Source organism: Sceloporus occidentalis, unplaced genomic scaffold (assembly GCF_023333645.1).
Source record: "Sceloporus occidentalis isolate IW3139 unplaced genomic scaffold, rSceOcc1.0.p SCAF_36, whole genome shotgun sequence".
Lineage (NCBI taxonomy): Eukaryota > Metazoa > Chordata > Lepidosauria > Squamata > Phrynosomatidae > Sceloporus > Sceloporus occidentalis.
In genome coordinates this window covers 10,526,919-10,548,125 of record NW_028317016.1, presented here as the reverse complement: position 1 = coordinate 10,548,125, position 21,207 = coordinate 10,526,919, and the positions used below count along the sequence as shown (strand labels likewise).

Sequence of the window (21,207 nt, the reverse complement as noted above, 5' to 3'; positions counted from 1 at the left end):
TTCAGCATATAAGGTCACTGTTTCATGTACAAGTTTCAGTGGAATAAGAAACTGAATTGGGCATGCAAAGAGTTAACTGCCTTACCTAATTCTCATTCCCTTTCCCTACCTTTGTTGTATCAGAAGAACGGTTTTCTGGTGGGCAGTGGCGTCTCCAGCTTTCATATTTATGGGGACAGATGGGGGGACAGGGACCAAAATAGGGGGGTGGGGGCAATTATAAAATGCTACATACACACTATATATATGTTAGACATGCATTTTTAACTACATAATATGTACTTAGCTCTTTGAAGTAAAGATTGAAATATGATTTCAAAATAACAGCTTAACTGGCAGTTTTTATTCTTTAATATTAGCCCCTGCTGCCAATATAGGGATGCACCGAAATGAAAATTCTAGACCGAAACCGAAACTTCAGCACTTCACAGACATCCACCAGCTGCCAGAGAGGAGGATCCAGGTCCCCCGCAGTGCTGCAGGGGGGAATCCTCCCCTCCGGACACCCATGTACAGTCTTACTTACGTGAGGAAATAGCAATGGTGGCTTTGTGTACATTGTTACTGGCCTTTTAATGCCTTAGATATGCTGGCCTTGCCCTGGCCTAGGGCAACATTAAATACATCACTGGAAATGGTGGTTTATTGAAAACATGCATTACAGAACCATGCATGATATTTGTTGAGCCACCTATTCACCTTTCACAGGGGTACCATAAGGGATGTTCACATTTGGACTGGTCATCCGGCACGTCCCGTGGACTGCGATACTTACCAGTACTGCTGCTCCAGTGGCAGATCTGGTCCTGCATTCTGTAGATGCCTGCTGGATATGCGCAGCCCCAGTCTGCACAAGTAGAAAATTGCAATGTGCAGCCCAGTCCCAAGCTTGTGAAAAGGCTTCAGGAGATATGACTAAACATTGGCTGAAAAGGACTCATATTACTTAATATAGCACAATTTCTTTCAATATACACCCCAGCTGACGCACTCAGCATATTTCCCAGTAAGTGCCCCCTACTGCCACCCAAACTATGTTCCATTTTGTAAATATTACAATTGCCCAACTAATGTCACTTTTATCTTGGCTTTCCAATGGTTGAAGCAGTAGCTAAAGCAATTCTCATGCCTTTTTTATGACCTTTGCTTACCCACATTAAAAATTACACCGATCTATGTGTTTTGTGGTTGCGAGCGTGAAGACCAGAATGCGGCTCTTCTTTAGCAAAGGAGGACATCCTTCAACTAAGACTTGCATCAGTGATATGTGGTAATTTTTTTTTTAAATGGATTTCAGAAATACCTATTGCTCCCCCCCCCACAAAAAAACCAAACCAAGACAGCCCTTTAAAGCACACAAGCACACGTGTTGGGCTCAATGCCCCTCTCTCAATGTGCAACATCCCTTTCTTTCTCGCTCTTTAAAAACAGCTCTTACAGAAATAGCGTGGCAATCAAACAAACACTCTAATTTCCAGTTACTCCTTGAATGCTTAATGTGTAACTTATAATGTTCCTTAATGTGAAATGTATAAGGTCTAAATTAAAAGTTTACAATGAATGATACATTTGAACCAAGGGAAGCCTTGATCAATTAAGCATACATCATATATTACACATACGCACAATAATTCAAAGTATACACATTACAAAAATATTTTTATTTGATGGTGGAAGGGGAAAAAAAAAATCCAAAAGCCAAAACTATGCATCCCCTGAATTCATAAAGGCTGGACAAGGTTCTATACAAAATGACAATTCCAAAAAAAAACAAAAAACAAAACACCTACATTTCAAGTCAAAACCTCTAAAAAAATAATTACTCTACAAGCTTTATAGTCCATTACTCGGCAAACCGTGTTCACACATTTACAACTGGCCCTACACAATAAAGGCCACTATAGGTTTCGTGCAGAGGTAGGTAGACGATGTGGCACCTCTTCAAATTGTTGTACGCACCTGGACTGGTGCCTGTAGTGTTCACCAAGTTACTTGCTTTGTGTGAGGTGGCTTTCGAAATAATTAATCCTACATATCAATAACATGTACTGCTAATGTAATTGAATAGATTTAAGACAACTGGAATAAATTAATAGTATCACTAGAACATACATTACACATACAGTTACAGACATGAAAAAATACCCATGGAAGACATTAGAATAGAACAAAAACAAAACGACAAACTATTTTCTACATGTGCTTTATAACATTAGACCCAGGAAACCATAGTTACATTTATATCATATCCCGTGCTAAAATGTATACAACCCTTTATATTGGTTAAATTCCATTGAATAAAGTTTTCAAATAGATACCGCTATAGAATGATCTGACGTAATAGCATAATAAATGCTTGTTAACACCAGAGGTGTATAATTTAATAATACATAGACTAGTTAACTTGGATGTTTTGAAAGCAGGCAAATCGGCTGGAGTCCACATTGAAACATACACTGGATTCCAAGAAGGGCGCTCAGCCAAAGCAAGCATCATCTTTTCTTGATCACTGCTTTGTGCTGCTGCCCGGTTCGGGCTGCATGAAGCTTCTGAGGGTGAAATAATAGTGATGATAGCGAACTGAATCATTCTAATTCGCACCTGGTGATTCTGTGTTATACTTTTTTTTAAAAAAGTGATCTTAATAGTAACCATAGCCTATATCTAAAAGGATCTACAACACCGCCCTCTATTCTTTCTGACCGTGAAATACTTGGAATCTTGCTCTGGTGTGTATGTTATGGATTTGTTATGTTTAACACAGATTCTAATCTCATTGGGTGTGCAGAATGATGCATTTTTTAGTTACAGGAGTTAATTAATGAAACACCTGTATTTATTAAATCTGCCCCTGGCTGCCTCTACTAAAACCAGGAACAATTACAATGAAAGCTCTATTTAAGTCCCATTGTAGCAAAACATCAGTGTTTGATGATACTCAATAGGAGCTCTAAGCTTGGACAGCATTCCACAGTATACTTCCTGTTTTCGATAGAAGAATGCCAATAAGGAATGCCAGCATTCTATTCCAATAAAGAACTGTCTTTAAGCAGGGGGTACGAGTGTTTTAACTTCCACACAATTTTCATATTAGTGCTCTTACTAGAGCAAAAAAAATCCATTATAATTGACTAAATCCCAGGGGGACGTTGACATCACACTGTAGACTGCCGAGTTGTTCAGCACAAACATAAGATGAGATAAGGCACTCTGTGATATAGTTAACCGGTGGTGGCTCCTCAAGAGTACCATGCTAGATACAAAATGCTCAGAAAAAAAACTAAAACAATAAATAGAAGGGGAAATTTTCAGGGGAACATAAAATATTGTGGTCACTCTTGTGTCTCCATCGCTATGCCAACATGCGCATGGCGAATGGTGCGGCCATGTAATTTGTATCCATCTAGTCTTATAGCAGCCACGCTACCAAGCTTTCTTCCCTCTGCAGGCACATGGCAAACTACTTCATGATCATAAGGGTCATAGTCACTTCCGATTGGGGTCATTTTCTGCAGTCCATGTTTAGTGAAGACACCCTGCAGCTTGGTGTCCACCTGAGAAAGGACATCACGCATATCCTTCAGCCCCTCCTCTGCTGCCTGCTCCACCGCCTGCTCAACCAGGTCTGCGACCTCCACCAGGTCACGGCAGAAGCTCTGAATCCCTAGAAACAAAACATACATACACATAGTCAATACATATTACTTCTACCTTTACTACATATTGTACAAATCATGTGAGACTACCGCAGTAAAAATGGTTGCGTAACTCAGGTTATCATATGGCTTAAAACCAAATGCACATTTTTAGAAAGGAAAAAAAAATACACGCTGGCCCTTTAAGAAATGACCATAAATGCCATTGTTTAAAAGGTGACAGTAGTGAGCCTTATCTGCACTCACATTCTGTTTCTATGTCTGCCCACACCTATTAAGAACCACTGATTAAGTCAATGATTAGATCACCAAATTCACCGGATGTTGCTTTATTATGCATTCTGAAAATACTCACCAAATAGTTTTGCGTCCTCTACGAACTTTTGTGTTCTCTTCCGAACATTTGCAGAGTCAGCCAAGGCTCTTCTGTACTGCTCCTAAAACATGACAGAGGTATTGAAACAATCCTTCCTGCCTAAAGCTAAATATGTGGTCAAGGACACATCATAAAGAGCTAAAGAAGTTACTGTACCAGATATGTTTTCACTAATATTGGAAACCAATATCTCCACCACATCGTATTTTGTCAGTACCAGTGAGACGTTTTTCCTCCCCTGGACACAGGCCGTTCTTTTAAAAAAGCACAAGCCTACTTCTGTGGAAAAACTAGATTTCTTGGCATACGTCCAATGCGCAGACAGCTTGCATTTAAGGCATGTACAGGATTGATGAGTTACTACGTCATTTTTTTTGTTTGGTATTTAGGTTATGTATATATGTATACACACACACAAACGTGGTTTTTTTTTCTCTTTTCACTTTTAGGGTAACATTTTACCCAAGGCTTGAAATGTACATACTTTCAATTGTATCACTTCTTCTTCTAGCTTAAGTGCTTTCCTCTCCAGTGCCCTCATGGCATATGACTGCCTCTCATCCACAGTAGTCTCATCAATGGTGGTCTGGTCACCGGCATTTCTCTGCTGAGCAGCAGCGCTAAAGGCACACAAAGGGTTCCTGAAGCAAAAATATACATTTTGGTGAGAAACTGGTACAAAACTTAATAAAAGACTGCACATTATACATATGCAACATTGACACACACACACACTGTGTGACAAAACACAACAAATGCCAATGTTACTTATTTTTTAGTTTTCAGTTTAAACTAAAAGCTAAAAACTCAGTCCTAACAAAGCGATAATATATGTAGGGAAATGCAGGGAGTATAACACAGAAGTGTGAAGCCAAACTCGTCTCCTGGAAGATAAGGAGAAGTAGGACAAGGAAGAGGCAAGTCCACTGCGGTGATTCTGTTGACACCCTCCAAGGGGGACAAAACCATAAAGTTCTCCCCTATGCTGGCACGTATTTAAAGAATAATTGTATCTTTTAAACAGAATGGTCAAAAAGGTTGCATACTCTGTATTAATAACTTCCTACTCTGTCAATAGCATGTTGAGAAATATCCAATAGGTTAAAAGCAGATGACCTTTCCACATTCCTTTTCCGACCACAACCTTTAGTGGAGATCACTTCCTTCCCTCCCAAAGGACTTTGGTTCCTATTTTATTTGTTCTGGTTTTTCTTAATACATGTGGGTAGCTGGGTTTTTTTTACCTTGTGAAACATAACATATGTCGGAGTTCTGGCGCAACACAACAGGGGGAAAAGAGGCTCCAAAAGTTTATTTGGCTAGTTTTGATGTGTTTTATACATTCAACTCTATGAATGACTTTTCTTTATGAGGAGTAAAAAAAACTAAAAAGCCCGCTATATCCTATTGAATTCATACTGAAGACTGAAATAGTACCACGTGTAACAAATCAATTTTGAGACATTACACTGGATTTCCCAAGAGAACGACCACCAAAGATCACAAGGCAATTCAAATATAAATACCCCAGAAGCACCAAGACAATTAGTTTGTCAGAGGTTTGGAAAGCACCAATCTTTCCAGCTAACCCTTTGCCCTTTAAAAAACAGATAATTAGAGGCATAGTAACACTGCATGAGGGACACAATAAGTAATTTATACCAAATTCAAGTCTAATTTATAGTATTATCAGTGTCTTAAGGGACACTCCAGCCATTATATGCACTTTATTATATATGACAGCTGGGAGATCCCTTTAATTTTACATGGCATCCCCCCTTGCAAACGTCCGAGACTTCTCCTTAATTACGATATACTTACCTCCAGTTAGCTGTAGAGCTGGTTCCACCATGGGCGGAGGTCTATTAAGACCCCCCATGTGCATGTGTGGAATGCATTCCTATAGATTTCAATGGGAATTTTTTTTGCCTCTAATTGGCTGCTTCAAGCTACCAATCAGTGACATGAGTTGTTGCACAAACGAGGAGAGATGTAACCTCTGCCTATGGTAGCTACCTTGTTTTTTTTTTTTTTTTTATATGTATGCATTCTTTTAGAGCGGGGCTATTAAGAAATATTTAAAATATGTTTAACAACATACTTGCATTGAATACAAAATGTAAAAAAGACAAGTGTGACAAATGTAAATTATATAGCTTTATTTAGGGCTGCAACTAACGATTATTTTCATAATAGATTAGTTGGCCGATGAATTGGATAAAAAAAAATAAAAATTAAATTTTCTCATTTATTTAAAATAACTGGATGTTAAAAAACAAACAGCAGAAAAAAAACAACTTGGCTTGCCACACTACCTTCCAGATATGCCACTCCACCCTCCCTACATATGCCTTATATACCTTATACCCCAGTATACCTTATACCCCCAGATATGTCACTCCGTCCTCCCCAGATATGCCTTATACCCCACAGATATGCCATAGTGCCCTCATAGATTTACAGACTCGTTCACAGCACGCTGACAATACTTTTCTACATAAATACAGGGTTAAGCTTCACTGCCCCCAGGATTTAGATTCCCCTTAGTTTGCCCCCCTTTACCTCTAACTGCACCTTAAGTTAACTTTATTAAATGCATTAAAGTTAACCCTCAGTCCTCAGCATTAAATTAACCCTAAACACCCCATCAACCAAAACTGCTAAATTAACCCTAAACACCGCACCAACCATAACTGCCCCTAAATTAACCCCCACCTGCCCTAACTTTCAGCCACCCAAATATTAATTTTATACTCAGATGAGTGTCACAGCCATGTGGACACTATAGGAATTGGGCGGGGCCAATCTTCAGAGTGACTGCAGGGAGGGACTGGGAGAAAGGGGCGGGGCCAATCAGCAGTGACTGCAGGGAGGGACTGGTAAGTAAGAACTGCTGTGAGTCACACTGAAACGGATTATAAAACGAGGAGTATTTTTTCCCAGAGCATTTGCTCTGAAAAAAACCCTCATTTTATAATCGATAAAAATGTATTCAACTAATCGATAATGAAATTCATTGGCAACGATTTTCATTATCGATTAGTTGTTGCAGCCCTAGCTATATTATCTGGCTTTTGCCCTCAGCACCTGCGTGAACCTTGACAAATAGATGCTCCTACGATACATTGTGCCTATAGTGTATTCCAGGGCACACAAAGCCTCCCTGAGGGTATTTAAAATGAGAACAATCCTTTCTTGAAGCATTATCTTCTGGTCATAATGGTCCTTTCTAGTCCTTGGTTTGATCGTTGTAGTCATGGAGGGCAGTCTCAGATGGTCCTAGTTGTGATTTAAATTGCCATAGTCAGGTTCTAAAGGCTACTTAATTTCTGGTGTTTTGTGAGAATTTGACCCTCCTTGTCCTCAATTCATCAGCTCGGTCTTTGTTTAAACATTCATGAAGGCCAATAACCTGCCAACGTGAAACATTACTGGGCACAGAAGTGGACATGCTGATGAAAAAAAAGAGACCTCTGAGAACAGTGAAAAGGGTATTTAACACAATTTAACAGCACTATCCTCTTTGTAGTTTATTTTACTAATCAGACCATCACACTGCGGCTAGTATACTGTCGACTGTCTAACCAGAGAACAGGTCAAGGCCTAATTAGGAGAACATACTCAACAGAAATCTATGCTTTATTATAATGATGTTCTGTGTGAAAAACTTCCCCCCAGGCCGTGGAACATTCACACGTTAATAGGAGTGTCTTAGCAAACATGGCTTCCTAAGTCTCTTGAAGGTAGCGCAAGAATTCTATGTATACGTCGAGTCCTATAAACTAAGTCAATCATGCAGAACAATATACAGTAGTTTTAATCCCCCCAAAAAATATTACACAACAGATACTCATCACACACATATCTTTATCAGATATGAACTATTTTACTATTCTTAGTTCCTGGATTATGCCACTGCCTACACCGACTACGGCACGCGACATTTACTCCAAAGAGGGTTTATATGATAGAAAAACTATATAATATTACCGTTGTTACAAGTTTCTAGCTATAATTCCCCAGAGCGACACCTTGAGAAAAAGGTTACCATTCCGACTCAGGTTACGTCTGCATGCATTCACTTCTCCCGCTCTACTTTCCACAACATTTTTTTTTCCTTTCCTAGGAAATGTGGCATGAATATTTCAGCTAGGCTACGTGATAGAGAGTCTGTGTACAATGGATTCTCAGCTGGGCAAATTCCTCCTCCCCAACTCCCTCCCCAAATGCAGCTGTGCCTCTCTAGAAAAAAAGCAGGCCTTCCAGAAGCTCAGGTAAAACAAATGTCACAAAGCAGACAAGAACTGCCGGGCTTCGATGGCCAGTCCTTGGTCTTGTGGGGGGTGGAGGGGGATGTTAACCCTTTCATGTCCTCTGCCCTGCCTCCAGAAAAGCTTGAACGCCCCCGTGTTTTACTCTATTTTTAACACGGGACAATTCCCTGTTTCATCACCTACTAATAAGTGCTCTTATGGCCAGAAGGATATCGGACGTAATACCAGTCTCGTGGTCATTTCTGCTGCTGATGGGAAGCTTTACACAAAATAACTTCCGTAATTCAGACTTCCACTAAAACGCATGACACAAAGTGTAAAAAGAAAACGATCACGCCAAAGAGAACATAAACTCTTGTATAGCAGTAAGCAGCAGGAGAAAGCTCTCCTGCTATCTGTATGGAGAGATACGGAGCACTGCTGGGCTTCCAAATAATAATTAACTATTTGTTTCTGGGTGATTTTAGTGTGCAGTGCATTGTGGGTCCCATTAGAAGAACACTGTTTAACGTGTGAACCCCATACCCCATGACATTACACTGCAGCCTGATATACTTAATAAACTAATGTAATGCCTTCACAGGTTTAAAAAAAAAAAAAAAAAAAAATTACATATCCGTATCAGACTGCCACCTTATTGGAAATCCGCCGATGTACCTTCCCATTTCCAGGATATGTATGATTGTTATATTATCTATGTTGATGTGCCCCCGCCAACCTTTGTAAGGTTTTGGAGATGTGAATGGGAGATCAGGACAGGACCATCGATGTGCTAACTTTGCCATCTCATGCCTCCTTAGGGTAAAACAGTCTGTTTTAAAACAAATTAAGCAATTAAACAATCTGGGGTGAGACATAAGCTATGTGTTTTTTTTTGCTTATTCGTAGAACAATGTATCATTTGATCAAGCCGTAACCAACAATTCAAATACATGGATATATACCATACGTGTAGATGCTTTAAGCAACATGGTAACTATGCAGCCGGCTTAACAGCAGATTCCCCCTTATCAGCTCCTTAGGACAGACACAGGCGACATTTACACTCAGTTCCACCCAAAAACCGTCTCCAAGCCTGGGTGTGACTAGTCAGCTCTGGCAGTTCAGCAAAATTAAGAGGCCTGTAACGATACCTCGTTGCAACCCAAAGACACCAGAACCTCGGCCACAAGACATGGAACTTGTAGCCCACCTCCAGTTACCGATACGTGTTAATGGGCGGTCGGGATAAGGGAAGCCGCCTACTTGATGAGATTTAGGGTTTTTTTACAATTCTACAAGATACATATTGATCAAAAGCTAGAAGTCTGCTTTTCTATAATGCCCGATTAACACTTAAAGCAGACCAAGGAAGCATCTGATCGACTTCAACAGGCAAGTAAAGACTTGGTTTTACTAAATAGTCCGCTTTAAGAACCCACTTAAAATTTGACAGCCAGCTAATAGATATCTATATTAAACATGACAGCATGCGAGGCGTATGCAGCCGTTCCTTTGACAGGAAATGTTTAACAACACCCCGAGATCACAGGTCTTCCACATCCCCAGGGTGTCAGGGTCCGGTAGCAGTAAATATTTATGTTACCGCCACGCAGCAGCCAGGACAATGAGACAACTGGCTCTCCGCAGGAATCACACTACATGCCACAGACCGGAAGTCCCCTATTAACAACATATACAATGGAGAAAGAGCTTGGCTCATATTGGGGCAATTTTTCTAATTAGCATTAAAAAGTAAATTACAATTTCACTCGACTGGAGCAAAAATCTGATAAAGAAAACAATTACGGAATTCTGGGATTATTTCGCAAGTAAATTGGACCATTACACCACCCACAGAGCTGCCTTTAAATGTCCATTATGTTGGAAATTATGAAAAAGATAAAGTGGTAGGTCATTATATACAAAAATACACCAGTACAAATGGTATACAATTCCCATCAAAAAAGTATCTCCTAACAGTCATCAGTTTCCATAGTTCCTCCCCAACTACTACTGTCCAGAGTCTAGGACAAAGTGTCTGGGGAAGATACTGATGAAGGAAGGTTTATGGCTTTATTTGAGACAGCAATAGAAACCAGTACACTTCTTTCAGCAGTATATAGCATACTAAGGCTGGCTAAAGGGCTTTGTGACAAAGAAAAATGTGCCTTTTAGGGCCCAGCTCAAGAAGATGAGCTCATAGATGAACAGAGAGGAACTTCGCACTCATTGGGAATTCTTTAGATGCCTTAAGAAATAATCACTCAGGCATCTTTCAGGCTGTTCTGAAGCCACTTCCCAAGAATATGCAACAGCCATTTAACAGGGTTCTCAAAAAAAACCCCCCCAAAAAAACAACTTAGATTTCTTACACACTTAAGAAACCCATCATAAAGATCTCAACAGTATTTTTATTGTAGCCGATGGGATGGTTCCTAGCCTTCATTTTTAGATTAAGAATTTACACGGCCCTAGACCTTTCTTCTGTTAAAATGGGCACACTTTTCATTCCACGTGCTCTATGATTTTTAAGATCACTTTAAAATACAGGTCTAGAAGTAGACTTAAGTACACAGACAGAGAACCAATCTACCATGTATATCAGGCACAGGGGATGTTTGGTATACCAGCGTGGGACTTCAAACTACCATTCTAACTATCCGGTGAAGCAAGTGCCAAAAACACCAAAATAGTGTGCCTGGACACAGTGATCTTAAATAAACTGTGTAAAAACATACACCTGGCCATGCAAAACTGCCTAAATATTCAGCATATACAAAGACCACCACGACAATCCTTAAAGCCAAAAACAGGGCTTTCCTAAACAACTCATGAAAAAAAAAAAATCTTCTAAGCCAGTTAACAGATACTGTAATGAAATACTCCTGCACTGGAGAGATTAGGCGACAGAGAGAGAGCAGAAACTCTATAAAGCAATAGACAGCAACTCTTCCTCTGCTGTAAGAGAAGGACCCAAATATTAAAGTGATGCGAATATACCTATCGTACGCACCTCAGAAAATGCCCCAACGCCACACTTATTACCCAGCCACACTGTACGATCATCACTCACAGCAATCATCGCCACAAAGCGATTAAAAGAAATAATGGACCTTTTAACTTGCTTTACAACAAAACGAACGTTGTATATAATGCATAGTATTTGCCTCCCCCCACGTACGCGACACATGACTTGATCCACTAGCCACCCACTCCCACTCCCACTCTCCCTCTCCGCCTGCCTGCCTGCCTGCCAGCCACAGGGATGCGGCTCTCGCCCTGTATTCGCACTACGAGCACGGGTGGTCTGCTACAGCTCAATGGCCACTTCGGGGAGTTGGATAACCCGCACCGACACATTGTGTTAAATATGAAGCAGGTACACCACGCTCCATCAGCTTCCATACTGCGCTTTCCATGCCCTTACTATGCAAATACGCATACTTATAAGGCAGCCATAGACAGGGCTCTGCACCCAATTCCAAGGCGACATGTATTGCGTGAACCTATGTTGGCTTTCTTATTGCTTACCTGACGTGCCTGGAACTAAATGTAAGCAAAATCCCAAACTGGTCCGCAGCAGCCCTAAGCCGTAACCCTGCCATGTTCATCATCACTTTCCTCACTAATGCCGTTACGCGCATGCGCGATGTTTTACAACTCATTGACGGGGCAGCACTCCCAAGGCGGCCAATGGGGAGTAGGGGTGGAACTACAGCTCCCGGCGAGCACCGCGACAGCATCGTTACACGCTGCATTAGGGATTCCGACGGGTGCTTAGTTACGCCAGTAGTAAAGAAGCGCTATGGAACCGTGAACGCGTTATACGCTTATCCTGAATAAATTATAGTTTCATAATAACATTGTAATTAGTTCCTATTATTAATATAAAGAATTCACTTGTATGCTAGCTTTATGCTAAATAAAGCAACATTTACAAGGGAAGCATGCATCAGTGTTGGTTGGAAAATGTAAGGAAAATAAATTGAACCGTGCAACCAACATCATAGAAATCATAATAATGAGCAATCTTATTATGAAATACATTTACAGCAGTCACCATGGTAATGGGTGGAGCGTTCTGTTGGGTTGTGCCGCGGATTGACCTTGCTGCATGTTCTGTCAAATTAGGGGCGCTGTCTGATGGGCACACTGACCTATACTAAAAGTGTCAAGGTCAATATAAGGACATGTGGTGTAGCACCATCTCACTATGGTTGCTACAGTATCTAGTTGATAATATAGCAGAAAAAAATGGTTGCAGGTACATAATAGCCCTCATATGCAGTTTAATCTCATACTCCTGGACCTCTCTGCTGCTTTTGATACTGTTGATTACCACAACTCATTTGGCCTTCAGTATCATCTATATGCAGATGATACCCAAATCTACCTGTCTTCTGTTCTCTCTTTGTCTCTCATGTCCAATATTACCAACTGGTTGTCTGCTATTTCTTCATGGATGTCACAACGCTACCTGAAACGTAATCTTTGTAAACTGAACTCATTATGCACCTTGCTTCCGTCTTCACCCCGATACCTAAATTCTCTATCACAATTAACAACAAAACTATCTCTCCTATTAACCAGGCCTGATGCCTTGGGGTCATTCTCGATTCAAACCTATCCTTCATGCCTTACATTCAGTCCCTAGCCAGATTCTGCATTTTGCACCTAAAAAACATCTCTCCCATCCGCCCATTCCTCACCCAAGAATCCTCAAAAACTCTGGTTCATTACTTTATGATTTCCCATCTTACTATTAAAACACTCTTCTGGTTGGTCTTGACTCTCTCCTCTGCGGTCTGTCCTAAATGCTGCTGCAAGGCTCATCTTCCTTCCCCACTATGTGAAATCTTCCACTTACTCCCTATTACCTTTAGAATTAAATTAAAAAACCTTGTGCTAACACATAAGGCCCTCCATAACACTTCTCCTCCATACATTTCTGCCCTCATAAAAAATACCTACTCGATCTTTATGTTGATCCCGTGGGCTAAGGCTTTCCTTGAGTTGAACTTGCTAACCCCATTGCTAACCCCATTTTGGGCAACAAAGAGCCACCTTGCAGATATTTAAAGTGTTTTTTAGAGCTCTGTTATAAACCAGATAGTTAATTTATTATTATAAAAACATATGTATATATGCAAACCAATTTTCCTGTAAGATAGAGAACATCTCCAGCTATAACTTAGTATATATTAGGGAGTAGTGACACCATTAGCTAATTTATTGCAGTTCCTTTCAGGGCTGCAACTAACGATTATTTTAATAATCGATTAGTTGGCCGATTATTTTTTCGATTAATCGATTAATCGGATAAAAATATTAATTTTTTTTTAATTTAAAATAATGTAATAAAAAACGTACAATTTACACTTTCATCTCTTTATCACAATGGCCTCTCTCTATTCACCTTCTTATTTTACTGACATATTAATAAAAGCTACAAGAACCCAAACACAGTGTTTCTCAAACTAGGTTTTAATACAAAGTTATTAGTAAATATTAATTCATATGTTAACTATTTTTCATATTTAATAAAAACAATGAGAAAAAAGCCTTGTTGAAATTTTTTTTATTTACCAAACTGCCCCCGGTTATGCACATCTGACCCCCAGCTTGCCACTCTGCCCCCATATATCCCTTATACCTCTTATATGCCAGTGATATGCAACTGAGCCCCCTGATATACCTTTTACCCCCAGATATGTTTTATGCCCCCCTGATATGCCTAATATCGATATGCCTTATAATTCATAATACCCCCCATACACCACTATAACTCATCCATACACCACTCTGGCTCCTCCTCCTCACATACACCACTCTGGCTCCTCCCCCTCCCATACTCCACTCTGCCTCCTCCCCCTCCCATATACCACTTTGCCCCCTCCCATACTCCACTCTGGCTCCTCCCCCTCCCATACACCACTCTGCCTCCTCCCCCTCCCATACACCACTCTGGCTCCTCCCCCTCCCATACGCCACTCTGCCTCCTCCCCCCTCCCATACACCACTCTGCCTCCTCCCCCTCCCATACATCACTTTGCCTCCTCCCCCTCCCATACTCCACTCTGCCTCCTCCCCCCTCCCATGCTCCACTCTGCCTCCTGTCAGCCACGGAGGTTCACAAGACACCAGGGAGCCGGGTAGAGAGGCAGAGTGCCGTATGGGAGGGGGAGGAGCCAGAGTGGTGTATGGGAGGGTGGCTCCCCCCTCTGACTCCTCCCCCCTCCCATACACCGCTCTGCCTCTCTACCCGGCTCGGTTACCGACAGGAACTTTCACTGCTGCTACATAGAAGCCTCAGCGTAAGTGAAGGTGAGTAACGGAGGCTGTCTGTGCGATGCAGACCCCCACCGGCTGACAGAGAGGATTATCCTCTGTCAGCCGGTGGGGGTCTAAACGATGCGCACAGACAGACTCCGTTACTGCCCTTCACTTACGCTGAGGCTTCTATGAAGTCAGTAACGGAGCCGGGTAGAGAGGCAGAGTGATGTATGGGAGGGGGGAGGAGTCAGAGGGGTGTATGGGAGGGGGAGAGAGACGGAAGTGAGAGACCGGCCGACAGTGAGGGGAATCCAGGTCCCCTGCAGCGTTGCGGGGGATCTGGATTCTAGTGTTATAATCCGATCTCTGTTTGAGGTCGGATTATAATTTTTATAATCGATAAAAATCGATTCGATTAATCGATAATGAAAATCGTTCACAACGATTTTCATTATCAATTATTATCAAATTTATCGATTAGTTGTTTCAGCCCTAGTTCCTTTCTTAAATCTAAAAAAGCTAGAATCAACTCTAGAAAACCACAAAAAAGAAAAGCAGAAAGGTGTTAGCTATTATTATTATTTGTATCATTAGTTGATGCAAGAAAAATGTTATTTGAAATGTGAATTTACAGCTCTTTTTAAATTGTATTTATTAGCCTGGATGTCCAAATTCTTCTTTTTAATTAGCAAAATATCAGTAATTTAAATGTTTGATAGCAAAACATAATCTGGATTGGTACGTTTCAATTATTTACCTGGGCAACAATAGGGATTTGCAGGCATTGTATGTGAAACATTGCATACAGTGCCAGACTTCACATGTAAACTGTAATATATGTATATAAAATCAGGTGTGGACGTTGACACTACTCTAGAATACTCAAACTGTAATCAAACTGTGAATTGGAGAGCAGTGAAATTAAGCAATGGAAACCTGAAAATGTTATTTCAAGTGCTTCTCATTAACATAGTATACAATCCAGCACCTGTATAACAGGATGTTGAACGACACCACGCAAGGCTATGTCAACATAATATTTAGGCTTTACATTTCCTAAAGTTATGTGTATTTTCCCCAGAGAGTAATATAAAACACAAGACTATATATAATGTCAGGGTCCATTGTTGTCAAGTGAAAAGTCAGGATTGGAAGTTTTATTTTGAGGTTTTTTTTTAGCGTTTCAACCAGTAATTAAGTAAACCCCAATATAAATGTTTCCGAGTGTATTCTTCACAATATGGGTGTGTAGCATAACACTTTTAAGTACAAGGGAAATTGCAATTTGCATACTATATGCATATGCTTGGGGGGGATTCGGCAGAATCCCCCACCTCCACTTTCAAATACACTGCTTCTTTTTTGTTCGTGAAACCCTTTTTTGCAAGGTGTCTGAGGTCATCTAAGAATTTGCGCACAGTTAGAGGATATAGTCAACTGATTATATAGGAGTGAAATGGCAACTTACTTTACAAAGTACTATGGTGAAAAATCAAAGATATGAAGAAAAGGGTTGTATTTAGTAGTTTGTGTAATTAAGTGTCAATTAAGTTATCACTTAATTTGTATCAAAATTGGAGGTCTTCAAAAGCTGATTGAAGATACATGAGTAACAGGTGCTGTTCAATTGGTTAAAAGTCTTATTTTTAAACTAGAGGTATGGTGCTGGTGTCAGTAGAGGCCACGGCAGTAACCAGATCCCCAAGACTTTGTTTTCGGGGGACCCTTCCTTTCCTCCTTGGCCAGTGGCCTGCAGTAAAGCCATAAACCCATGATGATCAGTGCCAGCTAGCTCATCATCTGTGTCAGGACAACATGTCCCTACGTTCAACAAAGTAGACAAATGTCAGTCCAGGTAGGTGTAAATATATCTAAAATTAATGCATTTGTATAAGAAATCATATTTTTTATGATTTACTGCTTATTTGAAGTGACACATCTATAGCTACTCCAAATAATCGTGGGAAAACCATCTATCATTCAAAATCTTGCTTCACTCAGCAGGTCAGGCTTGAGTCGATTGGTAGACTTCCTTGGCATTTTGGTGCTAATGTGAGCCAGAACTGGGCTGGAACACACGACCTCCATCGATGTGATATGGGTCTTACAGCATCATACGTGTCCTGTGTAGAGATCTCTGTTGTGTTCAGCTTGTCCTTTGGCCCTGCAACATAGGTGGAGGATGGGCTCTGTAAGATAAAGAGATGTACTCTGCATCATCCTATTTGCAGATTAGTATCTGGATAAGCTAAACTGGCCTCATTGTCCTGCTGATAGAGCACAGCATGGACTATTGTGGCTCTGCTGTTAGTGGAACAGGAGCGTTTTGATATGCTGATTACACACAGAACTGGAATGTTACAGATGTTGCGATGAAGGACACAGAGGCACCATGCGACAGGCAAACAAAGCATTGGAACTACCAACACTAAATCTCATTTAAATCATAAGGCTTTTTACATCCAGCTTGCGTGCTCATAGGGTTCACTTGGTGTGTTTATACTAAAGGCACAGCTAGCATTTTTTTCCCCCATGTATTGAAGTTTTTTTTTTAATGACCAATTCCCACAATGCCAGAGAAAAAGGGTATTTATTTTTAATTGCATTTTTTGCAGATGGTTAGTTGTACTAGAAGAAATACATAACCCCTGCATTTGGATATGGAATACTCATTGATATTCATATAGCTACTCATTGATAGTCACAGAGCTGCCATTAGTTTATGAGCTTTTTGTTCTGCTGAAAAAAAGAAGATCCTACGTTATGTTTCACATTCTGTACATCACTTCCAGAGAGGCAGAAAACCAACTATTTCAAGGGATGTTATCATGTATCAACAGTCTTCCTAACATTGTAGAGCAGTAACCATGGAGGTACCCATAGAATCTGCGGGAACAGGCCATGAGATGTTTCTTGCCCATTGCCATGGTAACACACATGTAACCCTTTTCCAATCCCTGCCACTTAAATCAAACAACATATTTGGCCCTTTTGGTTCCAATTTCAAGGAACTTGGTGCTCATCCTTGATAAGAAAATTATTAGTTATAGCTGTAATCCTGCTGTGAATAGGTGGTCACATTGCCCAAAAATTTAGGGTCTGTTTCTGTTGGTTAACACTTCAGTAATATCCTGAAAGGTGACAGAGCCCTTTGGGTCATAGGAGAATCCACAACTCAGGGAACTTGTGATATGTGACATCTAGGTTTATTCACTAAAGGGAGTGTTGTCAGTAGAGTTTGCAGGAGTTGTGGTTTTAACCATCACTATTCATTGAGAAGGCCCAACACTTGCAAGTTCCTTCAGCAAAATGTGCTTAGCTGGTCCTATATTAACCAATGTGTAAGGAGACTTTGAAGAAATCTTGCTGATTTAACTATGCATTACACAGGACCAAACTCTTCCTGCAGTAGAAGTTGGGTTGGACCTTCATAATGTATAGTCAAGGAGTTAAAACCACAAGTCATCGGCAGATTTTCCTCTCAACACCCACTTTTGTGAAAAAAAACCCCCAACATCTTGCATATGTATTGAGTTTGAAATCGACCATTAAAAAAAAAATATTTAAAAATATGATCCTGCTTTATTTATAGAAGCTTTACGGGTTCTGGTGTAACAGCGAGTCTGTCCCTACATATGTACTTACATGAGGTTTAAGTGTCACGCACAATAAATATAGTGTGTTCAGTCATAAGCTTTTATGCTTGAATACACACGAGAAAGATTTATGGAAAAGGGGGCATTGCAAAAATCATGTAATTCTTATCCCAGTCTTTCTTCTGTTATCAAAAAAAGAACCATGGAAGTCCATGAGTGTCAAGAGGGCCGACATATAGTTGAGATTAACCTGTTTGTAGCATTCAGATAGGGATTGATCCATGTGGATAGCTGGGTGGTCCTATATGACAACCATTGTAAGAGAGGGCAGGTGGCGGAGGACAAAGTGATAAGGCCATCAGTGTTATTCCTGCCCTGCCCCCGAACAAATTCTATTCATACAAAATGTCTTTCCCTTTAACATTTAGATAAATGTTTCTTAATCCATGATCCACACACCACCAGTTCTTTTAAAAGCTGACTTTCAAGAGTATAGGAGGGTCTTTAGAAAAGTGTCAGAACATGATACAGCAGAATTTAGGTTAATTTAGCTGGAATTTTGGTGAATTCTGTTAAACGGACACTCCAGTACTTTAATGCACGCAATAGTTGATTATGCCTTTTAAATTATGGTTTTCTCGCCTTTTAAAATGAATAGAGGGATTCAGCAGAATCTTCCTATCCGCCTGCCCTCGGTTCCGCTGTGTTTGGATATGTTGGTTACGCAATCTCATAAATTTTGACAGGGATCCCTGTATCCCCAGCCACCTTTCGTATCTGAAAACCATTACACCTAGGAACGTTTGGATTAGTATTCAATGCTTACACTACACACATGGTACCTATTGTATAGATTTTTTTTATCTGTTTTTCTTTTCTGCTTTGGTACACTGGTGCTGTAAATTCTGTAATAATTACATATAAATTCACCTTCGAATATACACAATCCGAGTATGATGTCGCACTCCTACCCCCTTGGTTGTTTTCCTCTGTGATCTTGAATGACTGATCCCCAGCAAACCCGCGCTAATTTGATTTCTATTTACCTTGAGAGGGAAGCGAGTGATTGATCATCTGTGTAAACAAATTCACAAGGAGACAAGACAATTTGACTGCAGCCGCGCAGACAAAATGACTGACCTCCCACAGCGCAAAAATCAGTGAACTAAAAGTTTAACACATTTTCAAGACACTAAAGCCTCACTTCATTTATTAAAACTGCATGTAATTGTTTTATTATTTCAATCTGTATATTTTTGGGAAATATTCTGTTTGCAAGGAAGTATGTTACACCATAGAAGATGAGATCTAAAATGGCTTAGTTTCCTAAGGTTCTCTTTCTTCTAATTACCCATCTGTGTGAACCAATCAACAATTGAACAATAATGGAGCATTACCTTCTTGGGGAGGAATCATACAACCATACAGACAGGAAGTTAAAATGTCTACCCCCATGGTATACATATAAGGTGGGGTTCTAATGCGCTTATATTCCGTGTTTGAATCTGTAATCCTTTACAATGGTTTATCAAGGGTATTCAAATAGTAAAATGTTGGATAAGAACAAAGGTGGACAGAAACAGACTAGATGGAGAAAATGGTTCTCTGCCATCAATATTCTGGGTTTCTAAACCAAGCAAGTTTGCCATTGTTTTTGCAATTGTGTTTTTTTTTTTTTTTTATTTGGTGGGGTCATAGTAGTTTTGTGGTTCTTCACCATGCCCATGAAAAAAAAGGGGGGAAAAAAAACCAAAAAAAAAACAACCCATGATTTTGGTTAATATTTGCTTTTGAATTCAATGTATTAACGAGTTTTCTTGTTGAAATACGGTTTTCTTGATAATTTAAGGTTTGCTAGTCCACAGTTTACAGTACATTTGAAAATAAATAGGCATTGTTGATACAACACTGAAAGCTGTTGATGAATGGATGACTCATCTTGTAATGTTTGGAGTTTGAATCCAAAGTACCAGAATATTTTCGTGATTGGAGAAGATTTTTCAGAAGAATAGTGGTATATAAACTCTAATTATGAAAAACCCCTATATAACCTTCAAAGATTTGGGTGACACCACAGGGTGATTCGCTGCTTGTTATGTGGACAGTCTTTGGATGATTTATTTATTTTTTAACAAAGGAGGAACATGTTGCCTTCTTTTAATGTAATTATAACACATCTGAGCATTTTATGAGCCAAATGGCCCGTGTGGGATTCCTAGAATCAGGGCCGTAACTTTCATAAGGAAAGAGAGGTACCTGTCCCAAGAACCACAGAAGGGAGGTTTGAGTCTCCGACTCTGCCTACAATGCAGCAGCCTTGACAATACGTGCGTAAAGAAATACACATACTATAAGGAAGGCTATATGACACTCCTAAACATAGTTGTGCTATACTTAGCGTGATTAAGGATATGGATGCCCAATATTAGGTTTCTGCCTACAGTGTCTTTGAGGTGCCACAGGAGATATGAACCACCCAGCTTTGCCACCTGTAACATCTTAAATATTTTTTTACTGTAGGCAAGTACTACCACCTGTAGTATTTGTGATCAAAGAGAGAAACATATGTATTCACTAAACTGAGTTTGCAGGAAATTTGAATATTTCATATCATCAACTTTACAATGCATTATGAAGGGGCTTCTTCCCCCCAGAAAAATCAAACTTGGTCTTATCATATGCCAATCAGTTGAAATCAAAACCAAAGAGTTTATTTTTTACCAATAAATTGTGTTCTGTACATGATCATTTCATTGGCAAACAAGTCAAAGATCCATAAAGTGCATACAGCTCTTTGTACAATAATAAAGCGAACTCAAGTGAAATCTTTAGATGACGTTTTTACTCTTCATCATAACTTCACCAAGCCCGTCTTCAAAAGTAGTATTCTCTCCAAATGATACCAGTCTTCTGTACTGAGCATGGTCATAAATCCTGTTTCACTTATATCAGAAATCTATTCAAATATCCTTCAGATATGAGGTGATCTGTGGCAATTCACATAACTGTCAAATATAACCATCAATAAAATTAAATTGATAGGGGAAATT

The 21,207-nt window shown here is 40.0% G+C and overlaps 1 protein-coding gene across 1 annotated transcript; it reads right to left on the bottom strand.

Annotated features, from left to right (window-relative positions):
• Positions 1–3,332: 3,332 nt before the first annotated feature.
• Positions 3,333–5,884, bottom strand: LOC149297934 (grpE protein homolog 2, mitochondrial-like). The gene is made up of 5 exons (XM_089488125.1): positions 5,854–5,884; positions 5,277–5,304; positions 4,517–4,673; positions 4,012–4,093; positions 3,333–3,664 (listed from the first exon to the last, which is right to left on the bottom strand). Exons 1-5 carry the CDS (start codon positions 5,882–5,884, stop codon positions 3,333–3,335), a joined length of 630 nt encoding a protein of 209 aa, XP_089344251.1.
• Between the last annotated feature and the right edge of the window lie 15,323 nt (positions 5,885–21,207).

Excerpts from the sequence above, each read along its gene's own strand:
- LOC149297934 (XM_089488125.1), bottom strand. The coding sequence starts at position 5,884 with ATGGTGGAACCAGCTCTACAGCTAACTGGAG. Across the intron at positions 4,674-5,276 it reads CATATGTTATGTTTCACAAG|GAACCCTTTGTGTGCCTTTA; the intron begins GTAAAAAAAACC and ends TTTTTGCTTCAG. Across the intron at positions 4,094-4,516 it reads AAGAAGTGATACAATTGAAA|GAGCAGTACAGAAGAGCCTT; the intron begins GTATGTACATTT and ends GTCATGTTTTAG.